The sequence below is a fragment of the Columba livia genome, chromosome 19, assembly GCF_036013475.1.
Source record: "Columba livia isolate bColLiv1 breed racing homer chromosome 19, bColLiv1.pat.W.v2, whole genome shotgun sequence".
In the NCBI taxonomy this organism is placed as follows: Eukaryota; Metazoa; Chordata; class Aves; order Columbiformes; family Columbidae; genus Columba; species Columba livia.
This window is the reverse complement of record NC_088620.1, coordinates 7,581,420-7,597,306: the sequence shown is the minus strand read 5'-3', so window position 1 is coordinate 7,597,306 and position 15,887 is coordinate 7,581,420. Positions and strand designations below refer to the sequence as shown.

Below are 15,887 nucleotides of genomic sequence, written 5' to 3'. Positions count from 1 at the left end.
CAAAACATCTGTCCCATCTGAGGTGGCAGCTGGGGCATGGCCACCATGTCACATCTGCAGGGGGAAGACCCGCAGCGGCATCCATTTATTTCTGTATTTGCAGTCATGTCAGGCCAACCGGCTTGCCCATTTCCGAGGCTGGCGGGGAAGGAGGACGATGATATTTTGCTCGTGTGCAGATGTCGGTGCTCCCTCTGAAAAGCTCTGATGAGCTGGTGCTTTGCAACGTGGGTTTGAAATTTGTCAGGGGGCAGCAATCATTTAATTAAAGAGTGAGTCACACAGCAAAGGCACAAGGGAAGGCAAATTAAGGTCAGGCAAGCAAAATACATTTTGCCATTTCCTAGTGTTTCAGGGCCTCTGTTTTCAGTATGGATTATTATTCATCCTGAAGTAGCACTTGGTGGCTGCAGTCATGAGTCAGCATGTTGTATGGACATATACATAAAACTCCAACCCAAAAGAAGTGCTGGGAAGGGGTAAGAGCTTGAGCCTCACCAGACAGAGCATATGTGACCTGGGGACACCTGTCCAACACTCTGCATGGAGCCCATGGCACTGCCACCGAGGACAAGTCCTGCCCAGAAACCTTCTAGGCTTTCATCCTCCAGACAGGACAAACCTCAGTCCATCCTCCTCACAGATGCTTTGTCCAGCCCAAGAGGACAGAGGGCAGGGGAAACCCCCAGCACCCATCGCTTGGGATGCTCACAGAGCTGATAAAATCCCTGACCTGAAAAGGTTGAATTCTAGGCAGGATTTATGTCTCGTAGTAAAAGCAGCGACCTGCCTCTCTCACGGTGATAAAAATAAATCACCCTTAAAAATAGAATGACATTAATAAAAATAAACCTAAAAATACATGCAGTGCATCACGGAGTTATGGTCTGCTCCCAGCCTGGCATGAAAACTTCTCGCTAGCTAAAGGCTGGTCAACGGTGATGAAGGTAAGCAGTGCTTGGGGCTCCATACTGGGGCAGGGTGTCAAATTGGTACTTCCACAGGCCAAATTTTCAGTGGGTGGTTGCTCAGCTTTTGTAAAGTTTGGAGCTCCTAAGTGAGTTCTAGATTTAGGCTCTGAAAACCAGCAACCCCGCCAGCAAGTCCTGCTCTACCCCTAAGGATCCAACCAGCACAGACAGGAGAATGCTTTTGCTTTATTCACATGCAAACTACCAGACTGGTGAGAGGGGGAAGAAGCTGATCGACAGATTTTGGGAGAGGAACCTGAAGGTTCAGGTCAAGGCTGCTCTGCCCCCACCTCCCATCACTGGTAAACAGGGAGGATGGGAACAGGGACAGGAGCCACAGAGCAGCTGGCGAGGTTCAGATCCAGCACAGTGGTGGAGAAGAGCACCTCCTGGGCTAATGAGCATTGCTCCCATCCCTGCAAACCAGATCTGACACATCCTGCTCAAGCGTGGGGCAGCCAGCGAGAGCGACAAGCTGCTCCGGAGAGCTGGGGACACGCGGGGAGCAGCAGCTGGGCCAGCTCGGGAGAACAGCCGCTCCTCGCAGCAGAGGCCGTGCGAGGATTAAACCAGCCCTGCTCCGTGCCAAGGACAGCGTGGGGCTGGAGCCACGAGGCTCTTCCAATGGGGAAGTCATGGTCTCTCTCCATATGATGTTCTGCCGGAGGCAGAGGTTTTTCCCTTCTCCTGCCCTGAACAGCTGAATGCATCTTCCCTCTCCCACGGAGGTGACTGCATGTCGCCAATGCCTGAAATAATCCTTCTGCTCTGCGACATCTGGATGAGAAGGGCCTCCTCCTGCATCGTCTCCATCTGCCAAGGTGGCTGCTGTCACCTCCCAGCCCTCCTTGGGACTGTAGGTGATGCCCAGGGCTCGTCTACGTGGGGAATTCATCCAGAGTAACTATTCTGCTGCAGCAATGCCTGCCTATGCCTCCGTGCAGACAAGCCATGAGAAATACGAGTACTAAAAAGAGAACATTGTCTTGACCAGGAAAATGGATTTATGAGACCAAGTTCAGTATTTGCACCTCAGCTGAGCAGGGAGGGATGAGAACAGGGTTGCCCTCGCCAGCCCATGGTGCGTTCATGACTCTGGAGGATTTCTTCCTCTCGAGGTGCTGCATATCAACGGCACACTCTGTGGCAGTGGCAGGCTTAGAAAAAGCCATGAGCCATACCTCTTCACACCCCCTGGCAAAACCCGCAACCAGCATCCCCGCTCACAGCCACAAATTTCATCCACAAACACACAGCGAAGGAACTCTGTGATTCTGTGAACTCCCATTGCTGAGGGGAGGGAAGGGGCTCACAAGAGCCAGAGACAGCCTGGGAACAGAACTTCTCTGCAAGGAGGCAGAGTGCTTGCACATTCTTTAGATGCAGAGCACACCAGGAGCAACGGACCGCTTGTCCCCACGCCACCAAGACCATCCCACCTGTAGCAAGGCACCGGTAAGCAGGAGCAACGCTCACCGCTGCAGAGGGGACGGCACACCCCACATTACGAAAAACCAGCACAGCCCCCGAGCCACCTTCCCATGCAAGGTTGTGTCACCCCCAGCAACTGAAGAGATGTCACCTCCTGAGGGCCAGCTGTTGCCTGGGGTCACATATTTATATCCCTCCCACCTTCATTCACTGATTGCACGGTTGCTGTTTTCTGTGTTACTGGCTCACTGTGGACGCCAGGATCCCTGTTTGTCACCCAGGAGCACATTGCCCAGAAGGAAAGGTGACGCTTCTCCTTTGTCGGCTCCACGTCAGAGTCCAAGCAGGACTGCTGCTGCTTCACAAGGGCAGGCTTTATGTGCAAGCAGAACATGCTCAGCAAAAAAGTCATTAACCAAAGACGAAAGATGAGAGAAATCACAACTCCCTAAGGAAAAGCTGCAGGAGAGATCCAACCTAGGTGACCATCAGGCAGAAGCACTACAGGGAAACGTGGTGCTGAGCAGTGGAATGGTCAAAAAAGAAAAGGGATGGAGATGGAGCAAACTCATGAGTAAGATTTTCACACTAAACAGCAAAATAGCATAACTTAGAAGCAAATAAACTCCACGTGCCTGCACCTGCCACACCAAATAAGTGATAGGTCCATCATTTCAAATTGCCATCCCTGTTCCCACCTTCTTTATACTTTCCTGATAAGGGTCACCACCATGCGACCCGGCTGGTACCTCTTGGTCCTTTGTGCCCAACACCAGGCTAACACAGAGGTGAGCTGAGCGGGCATCGAGGTACCCAGAGTCCAACCTTCTCCCTCGCATCTCCAAGGTCTTCACTCCTCCCCGGCCCCCCTTACCTGTCTCTTGGTCACACAGTTGTTCACAGGCATCAGTGGTCCTCTGTCCACAGAGGTCTCTCACCCAGGGGGACGTGGCATTGATCTGATAGTACAGGGACAGCTTGGCTGGATTAAGCCAGTCGGAGATGTCCAAGTAGCTTCCCTCACTCACAACAAAGCTGCTGCCTGGAGGGTGGGAAAAAAGCATGTTAGAGGAGTTGTAGAACAGAAAAACACATGCATTTTGGCCCAATACCAGAACAATCTACTCCTCAGGAGCTGCTGCAGTGCTGACATCAGCAAAATAATACCAAATTCACCAACACTTGGATCCAAAGAACTTCATTTGGCCATTCCTCTCCATATGAATGCACCCCAAGGAATGGTCCACCAGCTGGGACACTCCTCTGCCCAGACACTCCCCTACCCTGCTCAGCATCACAAGATACTAGACCTGATTCCCAGATGTCTGCAGAAACATGGACCAATGTAATTATCCTGATCTGACAGCATCGCTTCCCCAGCTCATGCAGGTGGTGTCCACCAGACACCTGTGTGCCCAGCTCAGGGTGCAGATGGGCAGCGGAACCATGGGCTGTTCCCACTCCAGCTCTTTAGTTAAAGGTGACAAACTGGCCCAACACACAACTCCTCGTCTGAGCGGTGCCGTATCACAGACACTCCCTCACTCTCTCCCTCCAGAGAGTTAAAAGTGGATTCCTGCCAAAAATCTTTTCTTACAAAATCTTACGTTTCTTTATTTTGCGAAATGTATTTTTCCCCACTGGCATCTGGGAATATGCATCATCTAATTAGCCAAATAGATTTTCAGTTCAGCCCAATCATTTCCTTATCTAACATCTGAGGCCCAGCCTCGCTTGGGGGATTTTGCAGGCACAGAGGTCCTCATTAACTCTGATCTTCAATTACATTGATTATAAGACTGCCTCCGTAACAGTGCTGCACAGATCAGAGGGGAGCCAGAAAACCTCTGCCATTAAGTGGTGTTTTGCAAAAGTTACCAGGGTAAAAGCCTCTAAAAACAGGGGAGAAGAAACCTTCAAAGAGGAGTGGGCAAGGGGAGCCCAGGAACACACAGCCATCCTTCCACTGAGCTCTAGGACTTGCAAACATGAGCAAAATCCACAACCACTATGTGAAGATTCAAGTTCTTCTTAGTGATCACCCAAGGATAACAAGTATATAGCTCCAGGGTGTTTTTTCATGAAACTTTAGGGTTTATCACTTAGCAAAGGACTGGGACATTATTTTTCTAAGCACTTCGTAAGATCTTAGCTCAAGGAAAGCCAAGCGACTAAAAAAAGCAGGACAAAAAAAGCCATAGAAGCAACCACCCCACATGAACCTGCTTGAACACAAACTCCTCATTTCCTTTTGAAGAGAATCACTGATGTTTTAGCAAGAAGGAGACCTTCTAAACCTCATTCCATGCCATGTTATCCATGCAGAAGATACAAAAAGCAAAGCTTGAAGTGAAGCACCACAGCAAGTGAACCCAGTTTCAGCATCTGAGATCTCGGCACCATCCTAATCTGGGCCCTAATTTCACATGAATTCCAACCTTCTACACTTACGCTGTTTATATACCGTAAACATATTCACAGACGCATCTCTACACTCAAAGCCAATGGAGGTTGCCAAGCTACTGACCGTTCCTGTAAATGAAAATTAGACACCCAGGATCCAGCAGCTCTGGACACACGATGAAGCAGGAGCCTGCACCACCACGGCTGCGGGACACGGCTCCATCAGACCCACAGCAGCAGCAAATTGCTGGGTAAACTCCACCACACCAGTGGAAATCATTGAAACACTAAGCACAAAAAAGCACCTGATTTTATTTTCTTTCTAATTATCATTCTTTTCCATGAATACCTGAAGATAGCTTTAAATACCAGTAATAAATATTGCTGGTTTATTTTAACAAACAGAAATGCATCGTGAACCCATTGGGAGTATTTTACTATTTACGTGTACACGTCTATGTAGTAACCTGTCAATCTTGCTTTCTTCCTTATATTTGTATTTCCCTAATAAAGAGTGAGGCTTGGGAAACGTGTAAGCACATTTTGAGGCTCAGCTACAGACAAGTCCCTCTGCACCCAAAGTCTGAAGAGCAAAACCACCAGCTCTCAATTAAATCCCAACTTAATGAACCCCACTTCTAGTTAAAATACAGCCAGCCTGACAGTAACGGAAACAAATCAGACATAAAATAGTCATATATCATTGGTATTCATAAAGACAAAAGTGACTTGAACTGACAGAGCATCTTGGCCCAGGAGCTGCTACATGGAGGTGACCCATGGGTGGGATGGACAATGGAGAAGTGACCCCTGGAGCTCCGCATCAGCCCCATGTGCTGAAGCACATTCATGGCCTTGCTGTCAAGTTTTATCCTTAAATAACCCAGCCCATTTGCTGCTGAAAGTATAAAAACCCCAAAACTATCTATTTATGGAAGTACCTCCTAAATCAAGACCAACACGTGACACCCAGCCAGGAGGCAACAGCTGCTCTTTCAGTAGAAGTTGGGTATCCAGGTAAAACAACAAATTTTGGAAGCTTGAAATAATTTGCAAATCTATCAAGCTTTGCCGTATTCTGTACAGAGAAAGACCTTCCCAAATATAATGCAACTATAAGGTAAATTAAAAAGTCCTGGCATATTCAAGATTACGCACTTATTTTTATTTTAGTAAGCCTGACTGAGAAGTCATTCTCAATATCAAAAATGTGAAAAGAAATTTTAAAAAAAGGCAGCAGTGAAAACATTTGAATACAAATTCCCTAAATTCAAGTTCAGTCTAAAGTGGAGGCTTTTCTACTTCAGTCTAAGAAAATAAAGGAGGGGGGGGAATTAAAGGTTTTAGTTAATTGTAAACACTTCCCTTCCTTCCTAGGAGGAAGGAGGCGACACCTTTCAGCAAGGAAACTTCTCACACCTTTGAAGCGGAGGGTGTCGCAGCTCAGCTGGGTAAGATGTTGAGAGATGTTCACAGTCACTCTCATCACCTTCACTCCCACAAACAAACAAACATCCCAACCTTGATCCCTTTATGGCTTGCCTGAGAAAGAAATAACAGGAAAAAGCATTTTACAAATATTTTGAAAGCTAAAATTCTCAAGATTTCAAAGCCTTTCCACACAATTTTTCCTCTTTGTTTTCAAAGAATCCACACATAGAAAACAGTTTTCAGAAGTCACCAGCGCCCACTTATTCATAACCACCTTGAAAAGCTCAGAAAGGGCATGTTGAGCATCAAATCCTTTCAGAAACTACCAACAACAAACACTTCCTAAGTAGGAACCATTTCAAGTATCTTTAGCTTACCAAGAACATCAGCCAGGTTGTTTTTCAGCCATGTGCTGTCTCTCAAGGGATAGAGATGGAGGAGGAAAGGGGGTGACAGGGAACCCCAGGGACTCACACTACCGGGAAAGCGGGGGGAAGACCCTGCTCCAAACCACCCTCTGAGAACCTGCGCTGAGGACCTCGGGCCCCACCAAATCACCCCAACACCTGTAGCCCGTTTGATTCACACCTACTGTCACTGCCTGTGCACCCCGAGCAGCTGATCCCAGCAGAGACACTGTCCAAAGACACCCAGGGAGACCGTCCACAGTGATGTCATAGAATCACGGAACGGTTTGGGTTGGGAGGGACCTTCAAAGCTCCCCCAGTTCCCCCTGCCATGAGCAGGGACATCTTCACCAGCTCAGGTTGCTCAGAGCCCCATCCAGCCTGACCTGGGATGTCTCCAGGGATGGTTCATCCACCACCTCTCTGGCCAACCTGTTCCCTGCTGCCAACCCCATCTCCTCCCAGGTGTCCTCCTGGACCCAAGTTTTGAGCCTCTCACTCAAAAGCTCAGTGAAATTCCCCTTAAATTGAGACAGGCCCTAGGGTAAAGTAACCATCACCCAAACAAGGGAATACAACAACAAAACAGCAGCTCTCCACTCACCACTACCTCCTCGTCCCAGGAACCCCCATTGTAGGACACGTCCCTTGAGCACTGTTGACTTTGTGAGCCAGTTTATGTGGTATGGCAGCATTGTGATGCCATGGAGAACATCAGTACACAGCTACACAACCACCACCCAGCTCCACAAGGTCCACCAGCACTTCAGGGGATTGATTTGTTTGCAGTTTTTTGTATGTATGTGTTTTCCCCCTCCCTCCCTTCTCTAACACTGATCAAAGCCGGATCAGTTAAGGCATCATCAAATGTTCATGTCTCTCATGCTGGGGTCTCCTTCAAAGTTCAGTGGAATGTTTAAGCCTCGACAAAAGAGGCTTGAAGTTTTGACATTTCAAAAATCATTTTCCAGAACACAACAGGATAAAACAGCTCAGAAGATATATCTAACGAGGGAAAAGAACAAAGTGCTCAAAAGGCAGCCCAAAGGGTTTGGCTTTTCCTTTCTCTCTCTTTTTATTTCAAGAGAAGAGATTAAATAATATTTTTTTTTTTCAAAGAATTTCTATTTCTTCCTCCCTGTGCTCTTTTTGTCATCTTTGGTCCATGTGCTGTTTCTTGGCCAATGAAACTCCTTTTCATCTAAAATTAGTATTTTGTGTTGTAAGGCTACACGAGGTCATACTACAGGTTGCTATTAATGTATCCATCCCTATACTATCATGCAATTATAATCCTGTCACAGATTTTTTTTCTTCTTTTTTTTTTTAGACACTAAAGGAAGGATTATCCCTCTTGCTTCATTCTATAGATATAAAGAACAACCCTATTTGGTTTCTTTACAAACCTTTTCTTTCTTTCTTTGTTAAGCCTAGAAGAACATTTCCCAAAGCGACAGCTCCTCCCCTCTCAGCTCTTTCCATTGATCAGCTCTCACTCTCCTGTCCTGGTCCCATGGAATGAAAACTTCTGCTTCTTAAATTTATTTCAGAAAATACAGAAGAACCATTGGATGTCCAGGACACACATACACTGACCTAAGCAAGTAAAAGTGCTCAGTTTTACCAGCCCTCCCTCTCCTGCTCAGGGCAAACCTAGGTAATTTTGAAATAATTTAAGTCAAACTCATACTTCTAGATTCTAATTTGAATCCAGGGATAGTATCACACCAGGTTAATAACCAAGCTATCCGCTTCATCTTGTTTTTCAAATGGTTTCTCTCTTGAACAAGATGAAATGCCTAATCAGAAAGCTATGACAGCAAGTTTTCAAAACAACAAAATCCTATAGACACACCTTTCATCTACCCTTCCATGAGCCAAAGCACATACACAGTTTATATCGCACACAGTGCCTCACTCGAGGATGGAATTTCAGCACACGAACTATTTACACAGCCATGGGCTGCTCACACCAACATTCCCCAACTGGCTGATGATCCAACCCAGGGACCTCCATCCCCTGGAAACACCATCAGTCCTGCCACAGCCTTCTCACTCTGGCAAAGCAGAAGCAAATCAGTGCAATTATAGCTCAGACTGGAAGCATCTTTCCTATGGGAGAAGTGAAGTTACATTTTAATTGTTAAACTGCACTTTCTTGGTAATTCTGACAGGCTCTTTATTTTGGTTTTCTTGGCAGTCAGTCTTGATTTCACTGATGCTGAATTTTTAATGAGTAGATTTAAACTCATGGATTTAGCTTTATTCAGCAGGTGACAACTTGCCCAACTTTTCCTAAACCCAAGTGAGACGGCATCTTCCCATTGTGTGGTCAAGCTCACTTTGCAACATCTCCCACGGCGTTATTAGACAATATAATTGCGCAAATGTTAGTAACAGCACTTCTCTGTCTCTGTAGGCATCTGGGCCAGCAATGGCTGAGACAGAAATTAAGACTCCTGAAGGAAAGCTTCTCCTTAATGCTCTGTATCTCCCAACTCTCATGCTCCAGCCTGGGGCTCTTTCTTAGTGCTGCTCTCTAGATACTGAACAAGGGTTTGGGGAAATCCAGCCTAAATCTAATCGCATCACAAAGTATGTGACAGATGAGTTATGATAAGCTTTAAAAAACATTAAGTGTGTGTGAATGGAGATTTTTCAGACAGCACCAAGACCAAACATCCTCCCAGGATGGCAGAAAACTCAACCAAGAGGCAGCACGTGCAAAGTTAATGCATCATAGAACCGAGACAAGCTACCGCATACCCACCGAGAGATCGCACACCAGCAATGCTTCTTGTTGGGAGAACAATAAAGTGCAGTAGCACATTTCCAGCTACGCAGCCTCCAAAAATTCTCACTGTGCCTTTCCGCAGCCTTCCCCCACCATCCCTCCCAAATTACAGGGTAACCAGTGTTGGTAGCAGCTCAGGATGCAACAGCTTCTGTGTCTGAACCAGCCCCAGCTGACGCCATCTAAATATTAACACCAATTCCCCTGCTCTGCTCCAATAAACCCTGCAAAGGAGAAAACATGAGGCATTTGCCTTCCCTTGCAAACCGAGCTGCCCCGACAGCCGGGCTGGCACAGAAAGAGCCGAGCACAGGATCACAAGCCTGTCAGCGGCACGATAAAAACATGATGTACTTCAGCCCCTGGAATCTTATTATTTCTTCATGCGAAGAGCGTTTGTGCCTTGAAACCGTCTTGGAATCCCTTTGATCCATGCTGATACAGTTTATAAATTGATGTTAATATTTAGAGTTCATGTCTGGTAACGCTGCAGCCATTTGCTCACATTTTCTTGCCAGCTAAGCAGGCGTGGGAACAGGATTGAGCTGTGATGCAGACACAGAGGTGACCTGGTGATTAAGAACTGATGGAATGAAATGCTATCTGTAAAGCTGTCCCCCAAACACGGCCACCTTACCAGAAACACATGAGGTGCCAGACCTGACCCTGAGTCTGCAATGGGAAAGTATTGCTTCTGTCGAAACCCTGACCCAGGTCTCTGTAGAGCGAAACAGGCACCTCTGCAGCAGAACTCCAGGGGGAGAAAACAGCGCAAGAAAAACGTGATTTAAAGCCAGCAAATTCCCTCTGCTGATTTCAGATGGGGCTGGGGCCAGTTGGAGAAAAGGGGAGGCCCCAATGGCAGCATCTCTCTGAAAGCTCAGGCACCTTTGAGATCAGACCCCTTTCTCCATCATTCTGGCTTAAACCTGAGGTGTTCCTGTGTAAATCAAAGAGCATCTGCAGCTTTTCCTTGCTGTAAGAAGGAGCAGGGAGGCAGCCGGTCCCCCACCTCCCGCTGCTCATTTCTCTGCGGCCACATGCGCAGCACGTGCTGAGCACACGTGTGAGCCAGCGCCTGAGGACACAGACTAATGCATGGTCACCTCTGAAGCCTGCAGAAGATTGAGCAGGAGATGTCAAAAGCAAACAATTTAAAGCAACACATTTAATTAAAACCAGAATGAGAAGTTGTTGCGAGTCCAACAATTGCAATCTGCAGAGCTCTAGCAATCTTGGGGGAAAATTAACACAAGCTGCTAATAGCAGCATTCAATTCCATCGGTGTCTTGGAGAAAATAGTGGTGGGGGGAAGGTAGGAAATAATCTTCAGATGAAACAATTACTGATCAGCTGCATGACAATCCCAGAACATCTTAATTCAAACAGGCAGACACAGATCGCAGGATCATGGAACAGTTTGGGTTGAAGGGACCTTCCCAGCTCCCCCAGTGGCCCCCCTGCCATGAGCAGGGACATCTTCACCAGCTCAGGTTGCTCAGAGCCCCGTCCAGCCTGGCCTGGGATGTCTCCAGGGATGGAGACAGGTTCTCTGGGCAGCCTGTTCCAGGGTCTCACCACCCTCATGGGGAAGAATTTCTGTCTTATATCCAATCTAAATCTCTTTCAGTTTAAAGCCATTAGCCCTTGTCCTATCACCACATGCCCTTGTAAAAAGTCCCTCTCCAGCTTTCCTGCAGGTCTCCTTTAGATATCGGAAAGCTGCTATGAGGTCTCCCCAGAAGCTTATAAGAGGGGAGAAAAAAAAAGCAAGCCCCAAAGAAGCTTCCTCCAGCTCTGCCACCTTACCAGACCCTCAGTTGTGGCAATTCCAGATGGAGGGAGGGATTGCCATGTCTCCTCTGGCACACGTCTGAGAAGAGGAGGGAAGGAGGTTGTGAATGCCCCGAGATGTCTTTGAAGTGACAGAAACCTGCTTTATGCCCTTTGCTTTATTTCCACTCTCAAAAATGAAGCCCTACAAGCCCCCAGCTAAATGTAGCTCTTGCCTCCTTCTGTAACATGCCGGAGGATCTCACCTACCTCTCCCACTAAAGTATCCGGATGCAAACATCCACCCACACCATATATAACCTCTTTGCAGGCTGTAAAAACGGGAAGCTTTAATTGATACTATATTTCAAACTGTTGTGCAGCAAGGACATACTCCAGGCTGAGTCCTCTGGGGTATCTTTTCTCCAGCCCTGCCTTCCCCGCAAGCCGCTCCCATTGCTATATCTCTACTTTTTGAATCATTACTTAGAAGAAAGAAAGAAAAACAACTATTGATTGTATAGAGCTGAGTAGCTCACATATTCATAAGGGGTTTTATTGCCCAGATGGAGGGGTTCTCTTTCCTTTCTTCCCCCTTTGACACTGGTAAAGGGTCCTCTAAATAATGTTTTGCATTTCCAGAGCCTCATAAAAGCCACTATGAGTCCTTCTATAAATCTGAGCCACCTCCAAAACCAGAACGATGCCTTCTGCTCAGCGCAGGCTGATGCTGCCCCAAAACATGATACCCTGGAGAGAACAGAGGCAGGAGGGAGGAGATGATGTTCCCACCATTGCATCCTAAGCGAAGATGTAGAGGCACCAATCAGGTGAGATGACAGCCATACAAACTAGGCAGTAATTGCTCCGAGGATGGAGGCGCTGGGAGACACCATCAAACGAACAAAAGGAAGAAAACGAACCAAGAGAGAGAAATAAGGGCAACAGAGATGGGTTGGTTATTAATACCACCGCTTGGAATGTATCCTCCCAGCCTTTGCTGCCAGCTGGCTTCTGGTCCCAGTCCTTCCATTTCCCACTCCAGTGGGATCGGCAGCTTCTTTCTCAAACAGTGCAGAGAGGGAAAGCTGCTTTCCTCCGAGGCTGGAGGCATTTGGTGGGGTTTCCCCCCTCCATTCCTTTTCCCAACTTGGCTTTGGCTCCTGGTGCACTGGAGTTGGCTGGCATCTACTTAAAAAGTTTCCTTCAAAGACGAGTTTTCATCTGCTACGAGAGGGATTTCTTTCAGCCTCTGTCTTTGTTTGGCTTTTCCTGCAGAGGTATCGGCAGCTGCTCCACTGTAAGATTTTCCTTGGCTACCGACATCTATTGAAATACCGCATTTCAAAAAGAAATGAGAGGGCACCCTTCTCTAGCACGGGAACATCTCCACTGCATGCACCATCCCTGCCTTATCACCATGTGAAATACAAATGAGAACAGCTTCAGGAATCAGATTATTTAAGTGCGTGGCAGAATTCAGAAGACGTGGCAGAATTCAGAAGACGTGGCAGAATTCAGAAGACGTGGCAGAATTCAGAAGACGTGGCAGAATTCAGAAGACGTGGCAGAATTCAGAAGACGTGGCAGAATTCAGAAGACGTGGCGTGTGCCATCAGGTGCCATGTCAGAGGTTGGTTTAAGACTGATCAAAACTGCCAAAGACATCAGCTCCACCATCACTTTGCTCACATGGGGATGCCCACACCCTTTTGTACCCGAGCAAAAAGCAGATTTAAACCCACCCAGATCACCAGGGAGTAACAAGCCTCCTATTTTCCATCAGCGTAAGGCTCTGGGTGCCAAGCCTCTGCAAACACAGCTAGGCACGTTTTCCTGGGTATCATTAAAATTTCCCAAGCCGTCTGAGTTCTGTGATGTCTCTAAATGTTTTATAATATTTTGCTGCCAGTTGGGTGCTGCCTTGGGATTTGTTGTTATTCAAAAAGAAGGGACAACTTCAAGAGCTTTCCTCTTCCCAGGCAAGGGACTGCCATCGCATAAAATGATGAGATTTCAGTAAAAATGATGGCCACTGCAAAATATCTTGGCTGCTTCTATGTGAAGAATTTGACTGTTTCTCATAAAAAATATTAAAAAACTTTTCGCAGTTTGTAATTATATTTTACAGTTTCATTACAAAGCTCATTTTAATTCTTCGCCAAACCGTTTTTACCAGTCCTCTTGCCACTTTCTCTTCAGAAAAGTCATTAAGTCAGGACTGGAGATCATCCCATTTTCCCCAGTTTCAAGGATATTAATCTGTTTTATTGGTATTTCACTGTCATTTCCATTCAAGTGTTCTCCGTATTTGCATAATTTGCATTGCCGCCCCCTTCCCGGTGACAACCACAGGCTTGGCTTTTCATCTGAGTTCTACAGAGTCACATTGCATTTTGGTTTATTTTCTTTCTCGAGGACACGCTGTCTTCCCTGGCCCAGAACCGCAGATGGGGAGCAGGATGCCGGGGTCCTGTGTCCATCGCTGCCTTCCTGACCTTCAGCAAGTAGCAAAACCAGGCCTGTCTCAACAGGACACGAGTTAACACTGGAGCAACCTCATTTCCCAAGCGCAAAATGAGTTTCTGTTCACCAGCTACACTCTGTGAAGACTTCAGAATATTTATGTGCAGCCTGGAAAATCCTTAGAGCCTTTTAGAAACAGGCCCAGGGGCAGAGAAGTCCCGTGTTCAAAGTTATGCCTTTTTCATGTCTCCACTGATGCTCAGTTCCAACAAGCTGAGGCCACAAAGTAGATGCTCCCCTCCTCTTTCCTCTAAGGACCAAGCTTTGACCACCTCTTTAACCATCTCCCCAAAATATTAATCCCCCCAAGAGCTGCCCTCCATCCCAGACCCCAAAGTGAGGGGGCTCTACAGAATTTGGCCACTCTGGGACATCCCAGCAACACACCAGCTCTGCATCTCACATTTTTGGCAGAGAAAAAGTGCCCCCTTCACATGCTCTGAGCAGTGAGACGAGCGTAGGAGCTGAGGAATTGGAACCGACTGAATAATGGGTCCCGTCTGCTGGAAGAAAATGAAATTTGCCCTCGTGTTACCGAAAACTCGCACTCGACGCTCGCTGCACATTATAAAGAAAAGGTCAGTGAAACACAACAAATGCAAGGAGCCCAGCTGGAGAAAGCAATAAACAGTGACAGCAGCCCTAGTCTAATTTTTCAAAGCGTCTCTGCCTTTGCTCAAACCCCAGCAATTTCGCTCCACACTGCTGCAAGGGGCTGGGGACGAGCAGCTTTGCTGCTGCAGGACAGGCGGCTGTTTGTCTGTACAGACTCCCAGGGAAGAAAACAGGAATATCCTTCAGATGCAATTAGCAGTAGTAATAATAATAATAATAATAATAATAATAATAATAATAATAATAAGACACGATTGAGAAGATTTCAGCCTCGGGCACACAGATGTGCTTCGCTGCTCTGGGAACAGGGATCCCTGCAGCTGAATGCAGCCGGGGCAGTTCCCAAGAAGAGGGACACCCATGTCACAAACACACCCGGTGGGGCAGAGGGGTCCGAGTCCCTGGAGGGTCTTACCATCCGCGATGAAGTGCTCGGGTACGTGAAGCGTCACCTTGACGGTCAGTGGGCAGGAGAGCTGGGAGCCGCACACCATGGCCAGGATGCAGGAGCTGACGGCGATCAGGGTCAGCGCCGTCTTGTTGACCGGGCTCTTCATCGAACCTGGAAAAGGCAGAGAGAGGGGTGGGTGGCCAATAGGTAAAGTGGTACCATGAGCTTGCAGAGATGCAGGAGAGCCCCAGAAGGGCAGGTGTTGGAAATCAAGACAGCTCAGCAGCACTGGAAGAGCTCCTGAGGTCTGCAAACCCCATCGTTCCCATCACTCCTCATTTGGTTGCGCTTTTAACATTCATGTTGTCTCACTCACTGAGTTATATCCATCCTGGGGACTCTATTTTACTAGAGGAGGAAGAAAACCACTGCACAGACAATGACAGCGCCACCAAAGTGACCGAGCTCCCGGCGGACCTGACTGCATCTCTGCTCAGGATGCAGGTGAGGACACATTTATTTTCAGAAGCCAATCCAGCCTCTCCTCCCAGCCCTCGCCATCTCATCAGCAAGGTGAGATTTAAAAAGCATCATTTTGCAAATTGAACGGGAAATACATCCAGCAAGTTAGCACTTGCTCACCCTGGAATTTGACCGAAGCCACTGTTGGAGCTGATGGTGTCAGGACAGGGATCTCATGCTCAGGCTGAGCCCACAGCACAACCTGAACTTTCCAGCTCCACTAAACCATTCAGGATGAAACCTCCACAGTGGATACTCCAACCTGCACCTGCAGGACAGAAGTGGCTGATCTGCTGGAAAATACTCCAATGACTACAACCAAGAGGAGTATGCAAATTGATTATTTATGAAGCATCTTTTACTATCCTTATAAATGCATGATCTCAACAGCCTTCCCACCCCAACTTCACAGCTTCATCGCCAAACTCCTGCGCTGTTCACCTTGTGATCCCCTTTTTTTGCTTCTCAATCTTTATTCATACCATCAGCATAAGTTAGCACCTCCTTGGGAGGCAAACGCATCCTCTTGCAGGGCATTACTGTGCCTGCCACAAACCCTGTGTATGGCTGGAGTTACTACATGAATGTAAAAAGAAAAAAAAAGGAGGAAAAAAAAAAGAGAA

General features: G+C 47.3%; 1 protein-coding gene across 3 annotated transcripts in view; it reads right to left on the bottom strand.

Annotated features, from left to right (window-relative positions):
* The window catches only part of ASTN2 (astrotactin 2), a 314,079-nt gene that overhangs the window by 183,043 nt on the left and 115,149 nt on the right, over positions 1–15,887 (bottom strand). For 2 of the 3 annotated variants that reach the window (XM_065035950.1, XM_065035949.1), the window contains exons 6-7: positions 14,767–14,913; positions 3,277–3,444 (exon numbers count right to left, since the gene is read on the bottom strand). In XM_065035950.1, the coding sequence (XP_064892022.1) occupies positions 3,277–3,444; positions 14,767–14,913 (315 nt within the window). Of the gene's footprint in view, positions 1–3,276; positions 3,445–6,224; positions 6,307–14,766; positions 14,914–15,887 lie in introns of those variants that run through there. The other variant, XM_065035951.1, reaches the window with a different exon arrangement.